Genomic DNA, 19,703 nt, shown 5'->3' with positions numbered 1-19,703 from the left:
ATGCTAATTTGTGGTGGGGCTCCATGCTGGAGAATAAGTTATGTACTGACCCTCCTACCCTATCAGCCATTTTAATGATTTATGAATGCCAGGTTGCTGAAAGTAAACCAACTTCTTCTGCTTCTTTTTCTTCTTCTTTAGCATTTGTCCCATTTGACAGGATCCACTGAATGAAATTGCAGTCTTCATTTTGTTTGATCATTAGCCATGCCTGGATGAAGATTATCAGTGTTCAGGTCATGTGCAGTGTATTGCCAGTCTCAGTCTTGGTTGTTACTGGGGTCTCTTTCCCAACACTGCCATTGTGTAGGCTGCCTTTGCTATAGTATCATCCTCTATGCGCAGCACATGTTCAAACCATCACAGGTTGCTTTCTCACATTTTCTGCTGATAGTATTGTTTGAAGCATGATCCTGTCAAGTGGTGCCACGAGTCCATCTAGACATCTTCCTCTCTATGGCCCCCAGCCATTGTTCTACCTGTTTTGTAGCTGGCTGACACTCTGTGCCATAGAGAGCGACAGGTGCATGCCAGTCCAGTAGGTCTTTGATTTAAGATGATCCTTGATCTGATGATCATAGGCAATGCCTGTTGTCATTCGCCACTTCATCCACATTGCCTGTGCCCTTGCCTTGACCTTGCCTGTAGTTGGCCTTCACTATAGGGTGTAGAACCAAGATGATAAAATTTTGGTATTCATGGTAGATCTTCTCTGTCAATGTTGATGATCCCAATTTCTCATGAATTTGATGTCAAGTACTCACTTTTCTTTTTGTTGAGCTGCAGGCCATACCATACAACTTGGTCCTACCACTCTTGTGTTTGGCACTGGTGACCAAACTTGTTCTCTGCAGCCACCATGACATCATCAGCATAGAGAAGTGTCCATGTAATGGCATGTGCAAGTCTGATGTGACAGTGTCCAGAAGCTGAGCCTTAGTGGACTCCTACTGTGACTTGAAAGTCACTTGATGGTCCTTGGTCTTGCAACTGCTTGGACATAGCTCCTCAGCTTGACATACAGAGTCCATACACAGTTAACAAAGACCTCTGGAATGCCATATTCTCAAAGCAATAACCAGATTATGTCACGCGGTACCTGGTCGAAAGTCTTTTCGATTTCTAGAAAAGCAAGGTCCAGTGGCTAGTTCTAGTGTTTTTCAACCAACAGCCATGCAGCATGGATTGTGTCAGTTGTGCCACAATTTTAAAAATGCTGCTTGGTTCCTTATGATTTTGGTTGTCTTGTGAATCCTTTTGTTGAGAATGTGCTTGAAGTTATTCAGCGCCTGGCTCAGTAAGCTAATTGTGCAATAATTAGAGCATTTGGGGAGGGGGGGGGGGGGAGTGGAGGTCCTTTCTTTTTTGATCATTGGTACAGTGATGCTCCACTGCAGTCTGCTAGTATTTGACCTTCTATGATGATCTGGTTGAAAAGATCTGTTAGCCCACCTGCTGCATCCCACTGCTGAGAGCACCATTACTCTGCTGGAAGGTTATTTGGGGCCATTGGATTTCCCGGTCTCCATCTCCTTCAGAGCCATTACAACTCTACCAATATAAATTTTCTTGACTTGTCCTTCATCAGCTGTCAGGGTTAGCATTAGTGGATACGGAAATTTCTCAGTTGAAACTGTTTCAAAGAAACTCTGCAAGTGTTGCCTTGCTTTCCTCCATTTGACCAGCAGCTCACCCATTTTATCATTGATGCCATAAAAACATTGCATATCTTTCATTTTTTAATGCTTTGATTTAACTAGTCGATAAATGTCACTCTCTTCTTTGCATGTGTCAAGTTTTGCATAGAGATCTGACACCCAAACCTCCAGATGTCAGACACCCAGATTGTACCAAACATTGTATGTCAATAGAGTATCAATCAAAACACCAATGTAGTTTCTACTACATGCTGTTGTCCAGTAAAACATGCATAAACAATAATTAAAAGTAACACTAGAACTACAGAGCTACTGTGAGTGATTATTATGCAGATCTGGTGTGGTTGAGTTGATAGAGCATGAGGTCATTGTACCAAAGGCCCTGTGTTCAAACCCCACTGATGACGGTTTTTTAATCTGGTTATGCTCAAAACTGTTATATGAGAGGACATTTTCCTGACATGTAAAGTGACTTTTCGGAGTTTGTAGCGATGTTGTTTTGGCAGTCTGCTTTTGCATCGTTAGCTGATAGTAGCAAACCTATAGAGTAGATCTGTATAGATAGGTGTGGTGTTCTCTCATACATTTGATGCCTGTGACAGTTAGGTCCTGGAAGCTTAAAAACAATATTTTAAACTGTAAATTCAACTCTTTTGTTATAGTAAAATGTACCTCATTAGTCAGAAGTGGTAGGTTATTTTGCAAATGATAGAGGTTCTTGCTGTTGAAACTCCTTATTTATTCCCCATTTATTGGTGATTCTCTTCTTTCTCCACAGTTCATTAGATCGCATTTGGACATCCAAACATAAAAACTGCCCTAGGCAGTTTCCATTGATCCCCAGCCATTGTGTATCTTCTTGTACAGAAAACATGGACTGCATCCAGGGCTGTGCATTTACTGCAGCTTACAAAGCATCTTTTGTTTTGATATTTTCTTACTAAAAGTAGTTGCAAGAGAACAAACAATACCATGGACTGTTCTTGGTTCCAGAAACTCATGAGGATGGACAGGTACACAAGAAAGAATATTATTATTATTATTATTATTATTATTATTATTATTATTATGTAGTATTCTGCGTAGTGGCAGGTCCATGTCTTCGTACGGAGAATTTCTGATTCCACTGTTCCCTGTCTTCAGCTTCTTCCTTCAGTCTTTTGCATCTCCTTCCATCTTTCATGTTGTCCAGATGTTGAATTCTTCTTCTTCCTCGTCCTGTGTTTCCTCTGAGTTTCCCTCGATGACATCATATATGAGTCCCTCGTGTCTAAGTACATGTCCAATCCAGTTGGCCTTTCTCTGAAGAATTGTACGCAGAATACTTCTCTTCTCTCCTACTCTTCGCAGTACATTGTCATTTTTTATGCGCTCTGTCCACTTGATCTTTTCCATTCTCCTCCAGCAACACATTTCAAAGCTCTCTAAGTATTTTTTCTCCTTCTTTCTCATGGTCCATGTCTCTGCTCCATACAGTGCAATGCTCTAAACGTAGCACTTTTTAATAGTTTTTTACTCAATGCCAATCTCAACTTGCTGGTCAGCAGAGTCCTCTTCTTGTTTAAAGCAGCTTTGGCCATGGCAATTCTTGCTCGGATTTCGTTAGTGCAGTGGGCATCCTTTGTGATAAAACTTCCCAGATACTTGAACTGATTCACATTTTCCAGTTCCTGATTGTCAACAGTTATCTTCAAGTTTTTCTCACATTTTGGTATGCACATCACTTTTGATTTTTCGATGTTGATTTCCATGCCATATTTTCTTCCCGTTTCCACCAAATTTTTCATCATGTGTTGCAACTGTCTCTGATTTTTGGCGAGCACTACCAGGTCGTCTGCATACTTGATGGTGTTGATGAGACATCCTCCTACTTTGAAGTTTCCGCAGCCTTTCAGTGCTTCTCTCGCCAGCATTTCTCCATACAAGTTGAAGTCTGATATCGCATGTGGCAAAGATCATTGCAAGAATACTAAATAGACGGTTGGAAAACAAAATTGAAGAAGTGATGGGAGAAGACCAGTTTGGCTTCAGGAAAGGAAAAGCTACCAGAGACACCCTTGGCATGATGAGGACATTGTCAGAGAGAGTTTTGGCCGTTAACAAAGAAGTGTGTGCTTGTTTTATAGACTGGCAGAAGGCCTTCGACAGAGTCAATTGTAATATATTGATGAACATCGTTAAGGAAATATGAATCAACTGGAGAGATCAGAGACTTATAAGTAACTTGTACCTGGGACAAAGGGCAAAGGTACGACTGAACTATGGAGAAACGAACAGTGTGGAAATAAAAAGAATGTTGCGGTGCAATAAAAAAGTGTGTGTGTGTGTGTGTGTGTGTGTGTGTGTGTGTGTGTGTGTGTGTGTGTGTGTGTGTTATCTTAACTACCTTATAGTTTATTATGCTAGCAAGTGAAATATTAGATTACAGTCCCTTACAAGGTTTATTTTTCATGTATGATGATTGTGATTCCTTACAGATGCAGCTGGGAAAGGCTAATGAAGGGCTCAGTGCAGCAGCAAGGCTTGGAGAGCAACTTGATAGGAAAACAGAAACCATAGCCAGTCTGAAAGAGAAAGGTATCATCAAACTGCCAATATTTCAGAGTAGCACTAACTGTTGAAGTCTGCTAGCTGCACAGTTTTCTTCTTTCTTTCAAAGCATGAAATAGATGCTCTCTCTCTCTCTCTCTCTCTCTCTCTCTCTCTCTCTCTGTGTGTGTGTGTGTGTGTGTGTGTGTGTGTGTGTGTGTGTGTGTGTGTGTGTGTGTGTCAGAGAGTCAGAATTTCTTTATTCTGGTAACTGAACACTGTGAGAAAGTTATAATGGTAAAATACATTGTTCTGTTACTTCTTTTGTGCCATTTACCCATGGAATATTAATCACAATAATGTTTAGCCATCAATAAACAGTTTGCTCAGGGCATATATTAAACTGTTGTGTGTAGAGATATCAAGTGCAATGTGTAGACAGCTTTTTCACTTCATAATTCTAAGACTTTCCTGCTAACGGGTGAATATTCTGCAAATCAGAGCAATAATAATAGTCAAAGGTAAATGCTTTAAGAGTATTATTTGCTCCCTTGCTTGCATTGCTTGAGGACAGCATGTAGGAAGAACAACTGCATGTACCCTGCAGAATTTGCTCAAATTATTATAAATTTGTGGTCTGTGCAATGCTTATGAAAGGTGGGAAGATACTGGGAGGAGTTTTAGATTATTCCACTTTCTTCAGAGACCATATTCTTTGAATTTTAGGAGGAACTTTCTACTGGTGTACAGCATCTTTATTTTACTGAACTGCCTTATAATTTACATTAGTTTTCTTGCCTCCCCTATTCTTACAAGGACATCTTCATTTGTAATTTTGAGAGTCACATCAATTATTTTTTCCTTCTTTCTTTTTAATTGTGCAAACAACCGTATAATTTTACTCTACTACTGGACAGATCTCAAACTAAATCATAGAACTGTAAAATTTGCAATAAAATTTGGACCATTAAGTATAAGAGCTTCATTCTTCCTTTGTTGGTAACATATGAACTAATAACACCTGAACTAACAGTAATATGCAAAATACATATTATTAAAACACGTTCTTTCGGAGAAAAAAATGAAATTCAAAAGTGGGCTTTTAAGAGGAAAGAATTTAAACGTTGATTTGAATTCTTACTGAGATGCTGTATTATGCATATAGGTAAAAAGTCTTTATTAGCTTGAAAACTGCATGATATGCTCCTAAACATCTAACTGTAAAAATCATTTTTATTCAAATTCACGATAATATTATCGAAGGCATCCCTGCATGAGCACACTTATTTGTGCAGTATAACTTTAATGGTATTAAATTATTAAAAAATATTATTTCTGTCATTTCTATATTGAAATCACCACAAACAGCAGCAACAAACTTTAAAAATTACCAATTAATTTTTTTCAGTAAATACATTTACATCACTATAATGTAATCTTACTACAAAATATTTATGGAAGTGACAACAGTGTATCAGCAAAATCCAAAAACGGATTAATAGTATAATCTGACACTGTAAACTGCCAACAGAAGTGAGCCTATAGGTATTAGCAAAACACAGTGAAAATACAAACTTAAAATCCTAACAAACAAAACAATTAACAAATAAAGTATTACTTTATGTACAAATGAACATGAAATTAGAAAATATTTAACATTTAAGATACATAACAACACAGTTAGAAAATTCATACTAACAAGAAGCCAGCCTGCAAGGAAAGATTTACAATTTTTTAAATTAACATTGTATGTGAAAATTGTATTTGTTGTAATTTTCAATTTGGCAGTTACAATTCATTATGTAGCAGTACCCAATGGTCAATTGATAAGTAACTATTGTTGACTGCTCAAGAAGAGGGCACAGTTTCACTTGGTCCTCTGCTCATCCATGGTTTTCACTACCACTGCATATCCAAGCTTATTACAATCAGGGAATAGGTCCTTAATGAAACCTAGCCTTTTACTAATTGGGGCAAGTTATCCTCCTTGATGAGAATGAGATAGCTGATATGGGACTGTCATGCTGCCTCTGATGTCTGTTTACAGTGTTACTACAGCTGATGTGGGCTTTCTGTTGACCACCTCTTTCGCAAGAACTGGTTCAGCTCTTGTATATAAGTTGGCCCCTGTACAGACTGTTGTCCGGCATACGGTATTTAACAATAACACAAAGGAGGATACCCTTTCAAATGTGCTCTCCAGATGCTGTAATCATATAGTGGATTGACGTCTAGAATCATCTGAGCATTTACACATAGGTTTTACTGATACCCAGACCACAAATCTGTAGTTTTCATTACGGTCTGCTTCACACAATTTATCTTGCTCACTTGTTGTTTTAGTTGGCTTTTCTTCTAATTCCTAAAATAATTGAAGTTGTGCATCCAAAGTGCCCCTGGACAAAGCACATAGTGGCTGAAGAGCAAGACCCTTTGCTTGAAGCTGCAGGAATCTTATCTGGCAAAATCCATCTGACTTTTTTGTCAATCGCCAAGAGGCAATCTCATTACCTGTCATTCCTTGCCTAGTACATCAAAGAAAACTTCACCCCAAGATCTTGGATCATATAGAATGTGGGTGTGTGGGGAGGGGGTACTTGGTACAGTTTTCTACTGGGACAGGTATGTGCCTTAATAGGTCCTTCACTTCACCTTGAATGCTGGAACTGAGGTAATGGAATTTCTGTGTATTATCAATTAAGATATTGTTCATGACCAAACTAAGGAAAACATTCTGTGTGACCATTTCTTGAAGTAGCCATCTTTGAAAGTTGGCATGTTAATAGTTGGTAACTTCAGACAACTGACAGGCACAACAGGTTTGATGAAGCAATCAGCTTGATGGGGCAGCCAGAACTGGAACAGTTGTGATATCATGGGCACTGGCACCTTGAGCTGCAAGATGTGGCAATCTTTGCCCTGAAACGTTGGGAGAAACAGGTGTTGTCAGTGATGGCAGTTAACACTGTCTGTCTCTTTGTTTCCCATGAAGAGACCTTCTCATACCTCATCACCTTTCAGCAGAGTCTCAGTAGCTTTGAACATGGGTGTTAAAGGATGATGTTAGTGAAATCCAGAATAGGCCGTGCAAGCCTCGTTAGCACTCAAAACCTTCGGAAGCAACCAAACCACCATAAGCAAAATAACATGCAACCTGTACATTCTAAATTTTATGGTTTAATGTTTACACTTTTCACAGTTACTGGAATAACACACACACACACACACACACACACACACACACACACACACACACACACACACACACACTCGCGCACGCGATGCTATTGTGCTTGTTCATACTGGAAGGACCAAAACTGTAAAATGTTTACATACAAGCTGCTTCCTCTTCCTCAGAGATATAGGTGCTGTGTGATGGTCCCACTGTTTGTGCTTGAGTTCTTGCATTCTTACAGCCATTGAACCTGATTGCTTGAGCGAGGTATTTTCAGACACAACCAACTGCTGGTTTGTTTTCATTTATTTTTCCTGCTGACATTTATTTTACTGGTTTAGGAAAGATACTTTGTTGAATTATTTAACTAGTTTAGTTACTTGTATTTTGAAAGCCTTTTCCAATTATTTAGTTTTGTGATCATGTGTCAGATTGCTTGATTAACACCTTACCAGTCTACAAGGTCATGATTGATTGGTACTCATGCTACCTGCACTTTTATTTTTTTGTAGGACAACAAAGACTTTTGCAGTGAACAAAATGTAATGTTTGCATAATTTTTTGCCCTGTCATTGGTGCTTCTTAAAATGACAGCATATTCCTCCTTTGTAACTTTAAGTACAGCACTGCACTTCTGTAATACTACAGTCTATGGGGCTCCTGTCATTACTTTTCTACAAATTTTGTACTTTTCTATGTTTAGATTTATCATGCTTACAGAACAATTTCTGCCATAGCTACCTGAGGCAAAAATTACCTTATTTTCATGCTTCATTGCATGGCTTTCAAAAACTTTGATTGCCTTATTAGTGATGCATTTGTAGATATGTTTCTTTATCAGCTGTATTGTATCAGTGCATCGTAATCACTTACATCTGCTGCCATGTGAAATGCGCGCTTTATGCAAAACCATTGTTTATTCAAGACACCATGAAACTTTCAAATAAAGTGCTGTTTTAGTGGTTAAATTCACCATGGGCCATGTGTTTACTAACTGTGTCATGTTTCTGCAGTTCATTGACTGGTATACATATTATTATGTTAGTGTTCATTAGTTCTGTTTGTGCATTTTTGAGCTCACCTCTTGATTTTTGATATGCACTTTTTTCAGAACTTTTGTTGATTTTATCCTTGTCAGAACTTTACAAATTAAAACAATCTCTGCATTTCTGGCTCTTGACTTTAGTTGCTACACATACAAAAGGTTGTTGCACTTAGATGAGTAGCAGTATTTCCACTTACGTTTTATATATCCCAGTCCTTTTCCTGGAATATTTTTATGGGAACATGGTCTTTATTCCACATTATGTATCTCACTTTGTGTTTGTACTACTAGATTCTATGAGACTAATAGTGGGAATTGTGAACAAGTATATAAAATGATATGTCCTATGATAGCCCACAAATAACTGAAAAGTTCAGTTACTAAGCAACAACAAATATTGATCTGTTAAACTTATCCATTATGGATATTCTTGAATACCATGTTTGTATATTTAGGTTGAAATATTTATCTGTATAGACACAGCAAAATTTTCTCCAGTAAAACACTTCAGTATTTATATTCAGAAATTAATCTGTCCAGACACAGCAAAATCTCCTTCAATGAAACATTTCATTTCATTAAAACTCTCTCTCTCTCTCTCTCTCTCTCTCTCTCTCTCTCTCTCTCTCTCTCTCTTTCTACAAGAAAATCTCTCATTAATGACGTGTTGCTAATTTGTGTTTAATTTCATATTCATCTTGTGCAAGTCTGGCAAACTCATCCTTGCATAAATTATTTTATGACATTATTGTCAATGTCATATTTGTTCAAGTGAAACATATTGCTTCATGAAATCATAATATCTTCTGGATGCAGGCACTTTTGTAGAAGTCTGCTGACAATTACGTGCTAATAAGATAAGCAAAGTTATGGATTCTTTTACACCTCCAATGGTCTTTGCATTTTATCAATTGAAAACATAAAGTCTGAAAATGAGTCCATGATCATATTTTTGGCACTTTATTTTAGAGGTCCATCTTGATCACACAAACTTTTACACTTCATTATTTCTAGTTTCAGCTACTGCCATTGTCACATAAAATATTGTGATGAAGTATCAACATCAAACTAAACATGTAGGTACATAGTAAGTGCTGGTGGTGATCAGAATGCATCCAGTATTTATTGTATAATCTGATTATCACCAGTGCTTACTATGTACCTAAATGTTTAGTTTGACGTTGATTCTACATCAGAATATTTTATGAGTTGAAGATGGTAGTAACCAAAACCAATAATGACGAAGTGTAAAAGTTTGTGTGATCAAGATGGACCTGTAAAATATAGTCTTTGCATCTTTTTAACATGCTACTGGACCATAATACGTGCTTCCTATCACCATTACCATGCTTTCAGCATAGATTAGATTTGCAGTGGTACAACATATCCCCTAAATGTTCATCCTGAATGCTCACTATTTGTTGGTGGTAACAGAAATGTTTATGAATAACACTTTCTTGATACATTTACTAAACTAAGATATTGTCCTGACTTTGCAACAGTTCTTTAAGTTCACTTACATTCACCTTGTAGTAATTGGTCTAATTCTCTGTTGTAACTGTAAATGGTATTCTCAAGTGTGCAAATGATGCTAAACACAGGTTGTATCAAAAAGAATCATCTGATTTGGCATGTCTATATTTCTGAAACTAATAAACATATAGAATGAATTTTGTTTTTTGGTGAACAGGAAACCTAAAAAATTTTTTTTCATACCTTTTTGTATGTGTTCGATATGCCCCCTTGAGATGCACAGCATCCTTGTGAAACTATGGTGGATGCGTTCGATGTCTGTGTCAGACACTTGAGACGGCACTGCTGCTACCTAGCAGAAACCATATAAAATTTGAGAGTTTGCTCTTTGCAGCAGTACGTTGTTAACACACATATCTCAAATAACATAAGAGTTGTGATTTTTTTAAATCGCATGATTCTTTTTGATATACCCTGTATTTAATGTGTAAGTACTTCATGCTCACACATTTTCCCAGTTTTAGCTTTTTTTTTATAACAAGTAGCTTTAATTATGTATTTACTGAAATATTTATTTAAAAATATCTTTGAAATTAAATTACTGTCGATTATAGAAACAAATTCTACTTATCTAATGGCGGCAATAGGCCTAAGAGTTTTTTTTCTCGTCCTGTCCAGTTGTCTCTTACAAGGAGAGGTCCCCAGTGGTGGGATCAACTTTTTGAAAACATCTACAAAAAATACATTGGAAAGGCTAATACCTTCACTTGCAGGTGGTTGTGGGTTCGAATCTTGTCAGGTGCAGCAATTTTTATTTTTTTATTTTTAAATCTTTATCAAAATTACTTTGATCATCTTTTTATTCAATTAATTGCTTTAAATATAATTTTTTATTTCCAGTCCGTTTCCACATAATTTTAATCATAACATCAACTTCTTCATTTTTTTCTCATTTTTCTTCCTATCATTCTTTTTCCACTTGAACTCTTTGTTCGTATGTTTTTAATTACTTTTCTGTATTAATTTATTTTGTATTACTGCTCTGTTTTTTTTGTCCACATTATTGCATTCATTATATCTAATTCTGAATTTGCTTGAACTTTGTATTACTTGTAAACCCTTCTTTCATATAAAATCTTCATCTGCATTTTTTGTCCATAGTGCAGTAGGTATTTAGGTTATATTTTAAGTGTTTGTATGACAATTACCATGCAAATGATGATAATAATAATAATAATAATAATAATAATAATAATAATAATAGCACCTCTGGTAATGAAAAACACATTTTTCATACCATTGCACAGTCAATATAAATAGATCATTTTATCTTTTGTTTTTTTTAAGTGATAGATAGGAATTTTCAGATAATTAAATGTTGAAATAGATAAATATAATTTAGTTCATATTCATAAAAAATTCCACTTGGAAAAAGAATGACATAAAGAAAAAAATGAAACGAATGAAAAAGTTCATACAGTGATTATAATGATGTGACAAAGGATTAGAAATAAAAAGTTAAATTTAAACCAATTAACAGAAAAAAATAATGATCAGAGTCATTTAGATACAAGATTTAAAAATAAATTACTGCACCTGATGAGGTTTGAACCCTCAACCTCACTACACCGCACAACAGGTCTATGTAATAAGACTTTTTTAACATAACGTAAAGCCGTGAAATTTTTTTTTTGTCAAATTCTCGCGAACAAGGGTCCACCAGGGTGAATGGCTGCAGGGTGTGATACCTGTGATCTCAACCTATGTCACAGTATATTTGCTTTCAAAAAGTCGGTCCCACTGCTGGGGACCTCTCCTTGTTAGCTTCATCCAAGCTTTTTCAAATTTTTCCTCTCATTTACTGGATGAACGGGGCTGTGGTTTCCAGAGAAAGTGTTTGTGTCACTTTTTGTTTCTTTTCCTGTTTACTCCTTGCTACGGATCGTGTCAACTCAACATGTATGCCTATCATTGTTACTATACATGATCATTACCTTCTTTGCCAATCAAATCAGAAAACCAAGTACATAAAGGATAGTATCACTGAATTCAGACTTTAGCTGGTAGATGTGCTTTGCTGTAGCTACATTTTTTAGACTTGGAAGATTTTATAAAAGGTTCATTTTACATATTGTTAACCAGTCATCTGTGAATATATACCATGTTTATTATGACACCCCTCACTAGGCAGCCATGTTTGAAGAAAAGAAGGAAATTAGGAGACCATATCAGATCTGGACTGAAAATCAAACCTTTTTGCCAGTAATCAGTCAAAATTCACTTAATGAATATCTCCAGAAAAGATGCATACCCCACAGTTCGTATTGTATCAAAAAATATAGGAAGCAAATATGTCGAAGACAGACTGTCTTGAAGAACAATTTCAGTGTCTTATATTCCTCCTCGTAGGTACAGTATGGTCTTCCAGTCTTATGTAGAGATAGTCATACAGGTGCTGGATGTCATCTTGGGAGATAGTGTTCACATTTCTTCCACCAAGTTTTGCCAGTAATACACACCAAATTGATGCTCAGTGGAGACAGTCTGTTGATTGTGCTGGCCAGAGGAGTTAACAGACATCTTAAAAACTCAATATGGTTATCTGAGAACAGTATCCACAAGCACTGTCTTGTGGAAGAGGATCACTCACTGTCGTTTTGGTCGTTTCAGGAACAGCAACAACACTGGTTGGATTATATTCAGGACATAACCTGCACTGTTCAGTGCTCCTTCAACAACCAACAGAGATGGAAGTTTATTATAGGGTACAGTTTCTCACACCATGTTGCAATAAGTTGGTTTATAGTCATTGTATGAGGTACACAGGTAGTTTCCACCATTCTGGTTAACAATGCACTCATAAATACCCATCACTGATGCAAATTTATGATCTGCTCTCAATCACTAAACTCAGTTTGCACCATTCATCACTCCAGTTGCATTGTGTACTACATCATCAGAGACATGTTGATGAGGTGTAAACAGCACTTCTTTTTTTTGTAGCTCTGCTGCCTTCAAATGATCCCTAATGGTCGTAGTGTACACTTTGGATGCAGGGTAGCTCCTAATTTAAACTGCTGCCACCATGAAATCATAAATGGCCCTTCGTATGATGCAGAAATTCAGATATAAATGTATGTGTTACTATTGCTGGCAACTTTCTTTAGGCTTCATCTTTTGTTAGAACACTAGTCATCATTCACTGATATACATATATTTGTGATGTATTTCAATACTGGCCCTCACATTCAGTATGTTGACGAATGCACTGAAATTAATTTAATTGTTGGAAATGTGTTTGTCAGTGAAATTTTGGCATATTTCCAATATCAGTTTCTCAAGTGTAGAAAGAGAGTGGGATGAATCTTTAGTCAACAGCTACACACAACTAGTGTATTGGTATGGATAACCTGATAGTTCAATGAAACAGATGAAAATTGAATTCAAATTTTATAAAATTTACAGATCACATGCTTTTCTTCATTCTTTATTCCAGTGTATCAAATGGGTGCTGTTGCCTATATATACTGGGTAGCTGTGCTTCCTGATGCCCCTGTGCCATTTTATGCTACTACTTGTGCTTCTCTTTTGACTTGTCATCTAATTCTTCCCTCTCACATCATCCCCATTAATCCATCACCATCGATTTATTACTTCTCCCTCATTCCATCCCTTGTGTTTTTTAACATTCAAGCAAAACTACAGGAATCTAACATTTGATTTACATTGCAGTTCAAATGTTTGTGGAATCGTCTTATTACCTCTAAATGATGGAAATAATCTTCTTAAAATTCAGTTTAAAATTTCATTTTTTATTTCAGGAACACTAATATTCCTTCCAGAGTTTTAGAACATCTAACTTATAGATTTTAAGTGTTTGTGTATAGTTTTGTAGTTACTTCTTGTTATTTTTTGTTTTCTGAGAGTTTAATTGTTATTCTATGTGAGTTATTCCACAAGGTTCAGTATCCAAGTATTTAGTGAATTTTTTAAAACTTGTTTCAAAAATAAGTATTAATTTTTAGATAGATGAATTTTGCATTGGTATAGCATGCAAAATGCACTATATTTATAGCTAGCACAGCTATTTTCATGTTTGCTTCCTTATATTTCTAGTTCATTTGTTGCATTTTGTATGGGAAAAACTCTCATAGCCCACACTGCACAATATCCCATAAGAATATATGATGCCTTTTTCCTGTTTTGTGTATAATAAGATATTAAGCAATGCATTACACATTGATTTCCTTAGTATTAGCTCTTAGTAGGCTGCATTGTTCCAAGACGCAGTTGGCATTTGGGCACAAGATGGTGTAAGACACGCCCCTTGCAGGTAATTGAAACTGTGGCTCAAGGCCAAATATCAGTTGGTAATTCTGGGGTGAAATGATGTGAAAACCCAGATTGCTTTCTGATATGAGGCCTTTAGCCATGATTTTCTACTTTGAGACGTAATATTTAAAGCAACTTCAGCTTCCCAGACACTGGCTGTTTGCAAGCATACTCACCTACTACAGGAAAGAAAACTGTTTTATATTTATGTATATAACAAGACAGACAGAAAAAGCATCCAACAGAACAGAACTTCAGAAGATGTGTGTCACATTTAGGTGGGTCTCATATAATTTAAAATGTACTTTAACAAATATATTTAGAATTAATTAAACTATGTTGTAAATACATAAACACTCATGAACTGCACTTGTGGGCTTAGGACTTGTTAACCAGTGAAGTTAGGGAAATAATACAAAGATCATTTATGATATAAAGAATGTATAAGACACTTACTTATAATGAAATAGAATAAAAGACTTCTCTGCATGGTGTGCTAGTTCAGACTTGCAAAAAAAAATTCTCAACTGCAACACACAGATGGGGTAGTAACAACCATAAAATAGAAATTAGTACTTCATATGAGTGGTAGGCTTTACTGTAATGCTATATTGAAATGCCAAGAGTCTATTTAGTGGATAGTTTAACAGGTTTCCTCTCACTGCATGATGCCTGCCATTTAAAAAATTAAAATTTAAACTACATGACTGGAAAACAAAAAAATCCATTTTACAATGCAAAAGAGTTTTATGTTATAGACAATGTTTATATTAATATTTAAGATTATAAATGTATATAAGATACTTAATTTGTACCTGTAATGTGAACATTAAATTTAATACTTTGATCGCAACTGTAACTTACTATCACTGAGAGAGTGGTATGTGGTAAACAGCAAATAAAGAATCTGAATCTGTTGTCAAAAACAAAGGACTGGAGTAATTGATAATTCTGAGACTGCTGGTTAGTAGATGTATGAGAGGTAAACAAAGGAATAGAGATCTTTTGTCGCTGATAATTTGTTAGACACGCAGGACAGTATATTCTTAGAGGAAAACAATCTGTGCCATAGTCATTAATACACTTAATGCTACCTGCTGTGGAAGTGTCATTTTGGATTTAATTTTTCGTGTATATTGGCACAAAATGAGAAAATCAAAACAGTGGGATAGAAGAAATTGTGGTATAGAAGTTTCTGTCTCCAGTGATGCTGATTGAGACAAAACTGGATAGAAAAATCAGGAATGTGAAGAATACATTGAATTTATTAATACTAGCATTTGTTGATCAAGAGACACCACTATAAATATACTATAGTGAATATCCTCATTTGGATATTGCCCATCTATTATTCTCTTCATTTTCCATATTCTCCATTAACAATGCACTATTTGTTACTATTTATGCAGAGAAATCTGGAACATAAACCTATGTGACAAGGGTATAGCTTACTAAACAGAGTTTCACAAAAGAAAAATAATCCAGGAAAACTTTTCAGGGAACAAAGCAGTTTCTGTTGTGATGGTGGGCAAAAACTTTAGTCTCTCATAAATTTACTAACAGTGCATGAAAAACTAAAAGTGTGAAGGAAAAAAGAATATTACCCTGACGATTGTGTGACAGTCTGAAACATAACTAAACAGTTCCTTGTTCCAAATGGGCTGATAAGTTTATAGGTTGTTTAACAGGAAAATGTGGCCTGATTTTTCATAACAGAGAGTGATCAGCAACTGTTGTAAATGCAACCATTGGCAGATAGCATGGGTCACTTGGTAGCGGACAGTTTCATCTTGTGTGACACAACAGAAGTAGCTGCAAAGGTGATTGCATTAGGATGGCAGAGCACCAGAAAGCATTATGACTCGGAAAATATCCTGGCCTGTACAGGCATGGACTTTGTGGAATGAACGTGTGGTGAGAAGAGAAGTGAAGGCAAAGTGAAACTCATTAGTGGGTGGGTAAAGTTAGTAGCCCAGAGTTGATATACTGGGTCCAGTCCTAAGTACAAAATGTTGAGAATGTTGTGGCAGTATTCAGTACAGACATAGTGAGCTTGATAATGTCTCATAACCATGCAGTTGAGGCATGGCTTGCTGGTGTCTACCTGTGGGTGGCACCACTATTGGTAAATCTGGAATTTCTCTTGTTAACTACCACCTGTTATGATTAGTTGGTATCCAAATGATCATTGTCCAAGCAGATTTCCGTTGGTTTCTTCTAAGTTCCCACACTTAAGTTGGGAAATCACACTCCTTGATGTTTGATTACTCAAATATACAGGTATGAATGATAATTTGAATTTCATCTTTCCCTCAATCTTATATTTATGCACACAAATTTCTCCCTCTCTTTCTTATTGCCCCCTACAAATCTTCTGTCCCACTTCATCATCCTCTCCAATTTCTCATCTTTCCACAATAAGTAAGATTGGAGAACCAGGATTGTCTCTGATTTTTGTAAACTGAATAAGGCAACTACTGGCACAATTCTTCAGAAAAGGGAGGAACACATTTCCTTTCGTATTCTTCTATAATCCAAGTTCATACTCAATCTAGTGAGCTTGTTTTTGATGAGACCTTAAGTCTTAATTTTTCTTTCTTTCTTCCATCCTTCCTCTTTTTTAATCCTAATATTCATATGATGTTCACACTTCTCTGTGGACTAACTGCCCCTCTTTCCCAGTTTTTGCTCTGTTCAGACTACTACTATTCTTATCAATTTCCATCCTCCTCCTCCTCCTCCTCCTCCACTCCTATTCATCATAATCCTTCTTTCATTTTATTATGCCCCTTGTGGCCAACACCTCCCCCATTACCCTGCATACCCACATCTCTCTCTCTCTCTCTCTCCCACACACACACACACACACACACACACACACACACACACACACACACACACACACACACACACTCCTTCTCTCCCCCATTCCTCCCACTGCTGCTGCTGCTGCTGCTGCTGCTGCTGCTGCTGCTACTACTACTACTACTACTACTACAGCTGCTGCTGCCACCACCACCACCACCACCACCACCACCACCACCACCACTTCTTCTTCAGTTCTTATCGTTACACTAGTACTACTGTTCCTCATGTTGTTGCGCATACCTCATACTTTTAGGGAGAGGAGGGTGGCTTAGTAAATAAAAATGTTACTCCAAGAAGCTAGAAGCTAGAGGGTAGCTGTCCCATGAAAAACTAATTTTAAAATATAAAGCTATCAGCAGTTGTTTTTTCACTTATAAAGAGGTCTCAGACTGAGAGTTTGACAGTTAACAGTACATTCATTGGTATCCCCATCGTGGTTTTCAGCTTTGAGCATTTGTTGTATAGCATTTGATTGGCACACTTAATTCTTTTACATGCAAAGTCATGGTTATGACTTTGCTTAGCAGGTTATGTCTGCTACATTTTGGAGATTAATTTTGAATACACCTTTATATTGGTTCTCACAAAGAAGAAAGGGTTTATTCTATCCTTCACATATTACGATGTTCTTGTTCATTCTGCGTTGTTATTACTGCTTTTATAGTGACAATCGTCAATGAACTGCCTTGATGATCTTAGTCCAGTTTCATCATCATCATCATCATCGTGCTGTTACTAGATAAATATTTCATGTCATGGTGAAAAACATGTCTTCACAGTACTGAAAAAATTACCCTGTAATTGTTCACAGCATTAAGAAATTGGCCTGTAATCATGTGATATTAAAATAATTTATTATTATTTTAATAATATCCAGTTAAGTTGATTTCTGATTTTAATTCTTGTAATAAGAGCTTCATACCTCCCAGTGCATCTTATTAGAAGTTGTTATACACTTGGTTTAAAAGTGGTTGTAAGAATAGTATTCATTTCAGATATAAGTTTCCTCAGTTTTTTTCTTCAAAATGTGTTACAGTTGTTGTTCTCTTCATTTTTATGCTTCTATTTTTATTTTTATGTTTTGATTATTTTATTGTAACATAATCACAATGTAAATATTAAAATTTTGATAATATATACACAAAGCTATAACTGATTTTATCAGAATTGTAGACATGCTCAACCTATATATAGTTAGAGTGGTTATGCATGTGTAATCTCATGTGGTAACTGTGAGTGAAGTAAGAAAACTCAGATTGCCATGTGGGGTTTCATATGCTTACGACCATATCACCAACATCAAAATCCATTCTGTTATTTAATAGTGTAAATGAGTGGAGTGTGATATTTTTCCAAATGATTGAACCATTTTAATAGTTAAGAACATCTGAAAGAAGTCTCCTTCTTTTGTGTGTAAAGTAAACAATTTTTGAGTGTTTGTTCTAAGGGCATATTTCCAACTTTGACATTTATTGCATATTGTTTATAAAGTGATATTGTGATATTTGGGCACTATATAGTATTGTCTAAATCACAAATGTCTGTTAACATATATTTCTTTCCACAGTTCTCCATTATCTGTAACATGATTTAGTGCAATATAACAACCTGTATGATAAAGTAAAGTAGCTATGTGTTGTAATGAAGTATTGTTTGAAGTAGAAATTAGGTACCGACACTTATAAAGTAGTGCTACCTGTAAGATATCCATGTACAGAATTTTACAGCAGTTGTTCATTTTGTTAATATTGGAAATATCATGATTATCCTTCATTTGCTCTTGTAATTTGCCTTTTTCTTCTCTGGCTTCCTAGCTGATGAAATTTCAACATATGTTATTTCATTACAAATAACTAGTTATGTTTGTTCACGAAATATTTGTTTTTTTCCTTAATACAATTTTTCATTTCATTGATTTTAATGTAGAGCATAGTAATTTTTTCCATATTGTGGACTGAAATAGCTGTGAAGTGCCGTTCTTTCATTTTAAATGCTTTCTAGGTAAGAGCATGATGCATTTCTTATCCAGTGCTATTTTTTTTTCACACGAAGGATGTTCAATAAAGAATGGCACTGAATTTTTTTCCTAGGTTTAAGTACCTGCTTGCAACATCTGTTTGCGTCTCGTTAAAGTATGTACTCTAATCACTAGTCACTGCAATCTTCACAGTAATAGCTCCATCACTTGAGTGTTGGCCGCCAATGAGATTGAAGGTGTTTCACAATCGGCTCTAAACATCCTTATGGCTGATTTTTGTGAACAGCACTATGCAGTAAAGTTTTGTGTTCTCTCAAAGAAAGACACTACTGAAAACTATGATGATCTGAAGAGAGTTTATGGGGACTCTTGCAATATCTTGTTGAATGTGTTTCCTTTCACATCATGCCTTCAAAAATGGCTGGGAAAAAGCTGAATTGTGGGGGGAGCATGTGCACCTGTTTCTGCCGTAAAATAAACAACAACAATCATTGCAGCAGGTGCCATTATTCGTGATGACTCACATCTCACTGTGAGGCAGCTTTCACACTTCCTTGATATATCAGTTGGGAGCACTTGCATAATAAATTAAAAGTTTTTTTAAAAATTGCAAATGTCTAGGGTGTGAACACAGTGGTACTGCAA

General features: G+C 36.1%; 1 protein-coding gene across 3 annotated transcripts in view; it reads left to right on the top strand.

The window, feature by feature from the left end:
• The window catches only part of LOC126162040 (thyroid receptor-interacting protein 11-like), a 442,937-nt gene that overhangs the window by 377,534 nt on the left and 45,700 nt on the right, over positions 1-19,703 (top strand). For all 3 annotated transcript variants that reach the window (XM_049918272.1, XM_049918270.1, XM_049918271.1), the window contains exon 19: positions 4,136-4,235. In XM_049918272.1, coding sequence (XP_049774229.1) covers positions 4,136-4,235 — 100 coding nt within the window. The remainder of the gene's footprint in view (positions 1-4,135; positions 4,236-19,703) is intronic.

The sequence above is a fragment of the Schistocerca cancellata genome, chromosome 2 (genome assembly GCF_023864275.1).
Source record: "Schistocerca cancellata isolate TAMUIC-IGC-003103 chromosome 2, iqSchCanc2.1, whole genome shotgun sequence".
Classification (NCBI taxonomy): Eukaryota; Metazoa; Arthropoda; class Insecta; order Orthoptera; family Acrididae; genus Schistocerca; species Schistocerca cancellata.
This window is presented reverse-complemented; position numbering and strand designations above follow the sequence as displayed.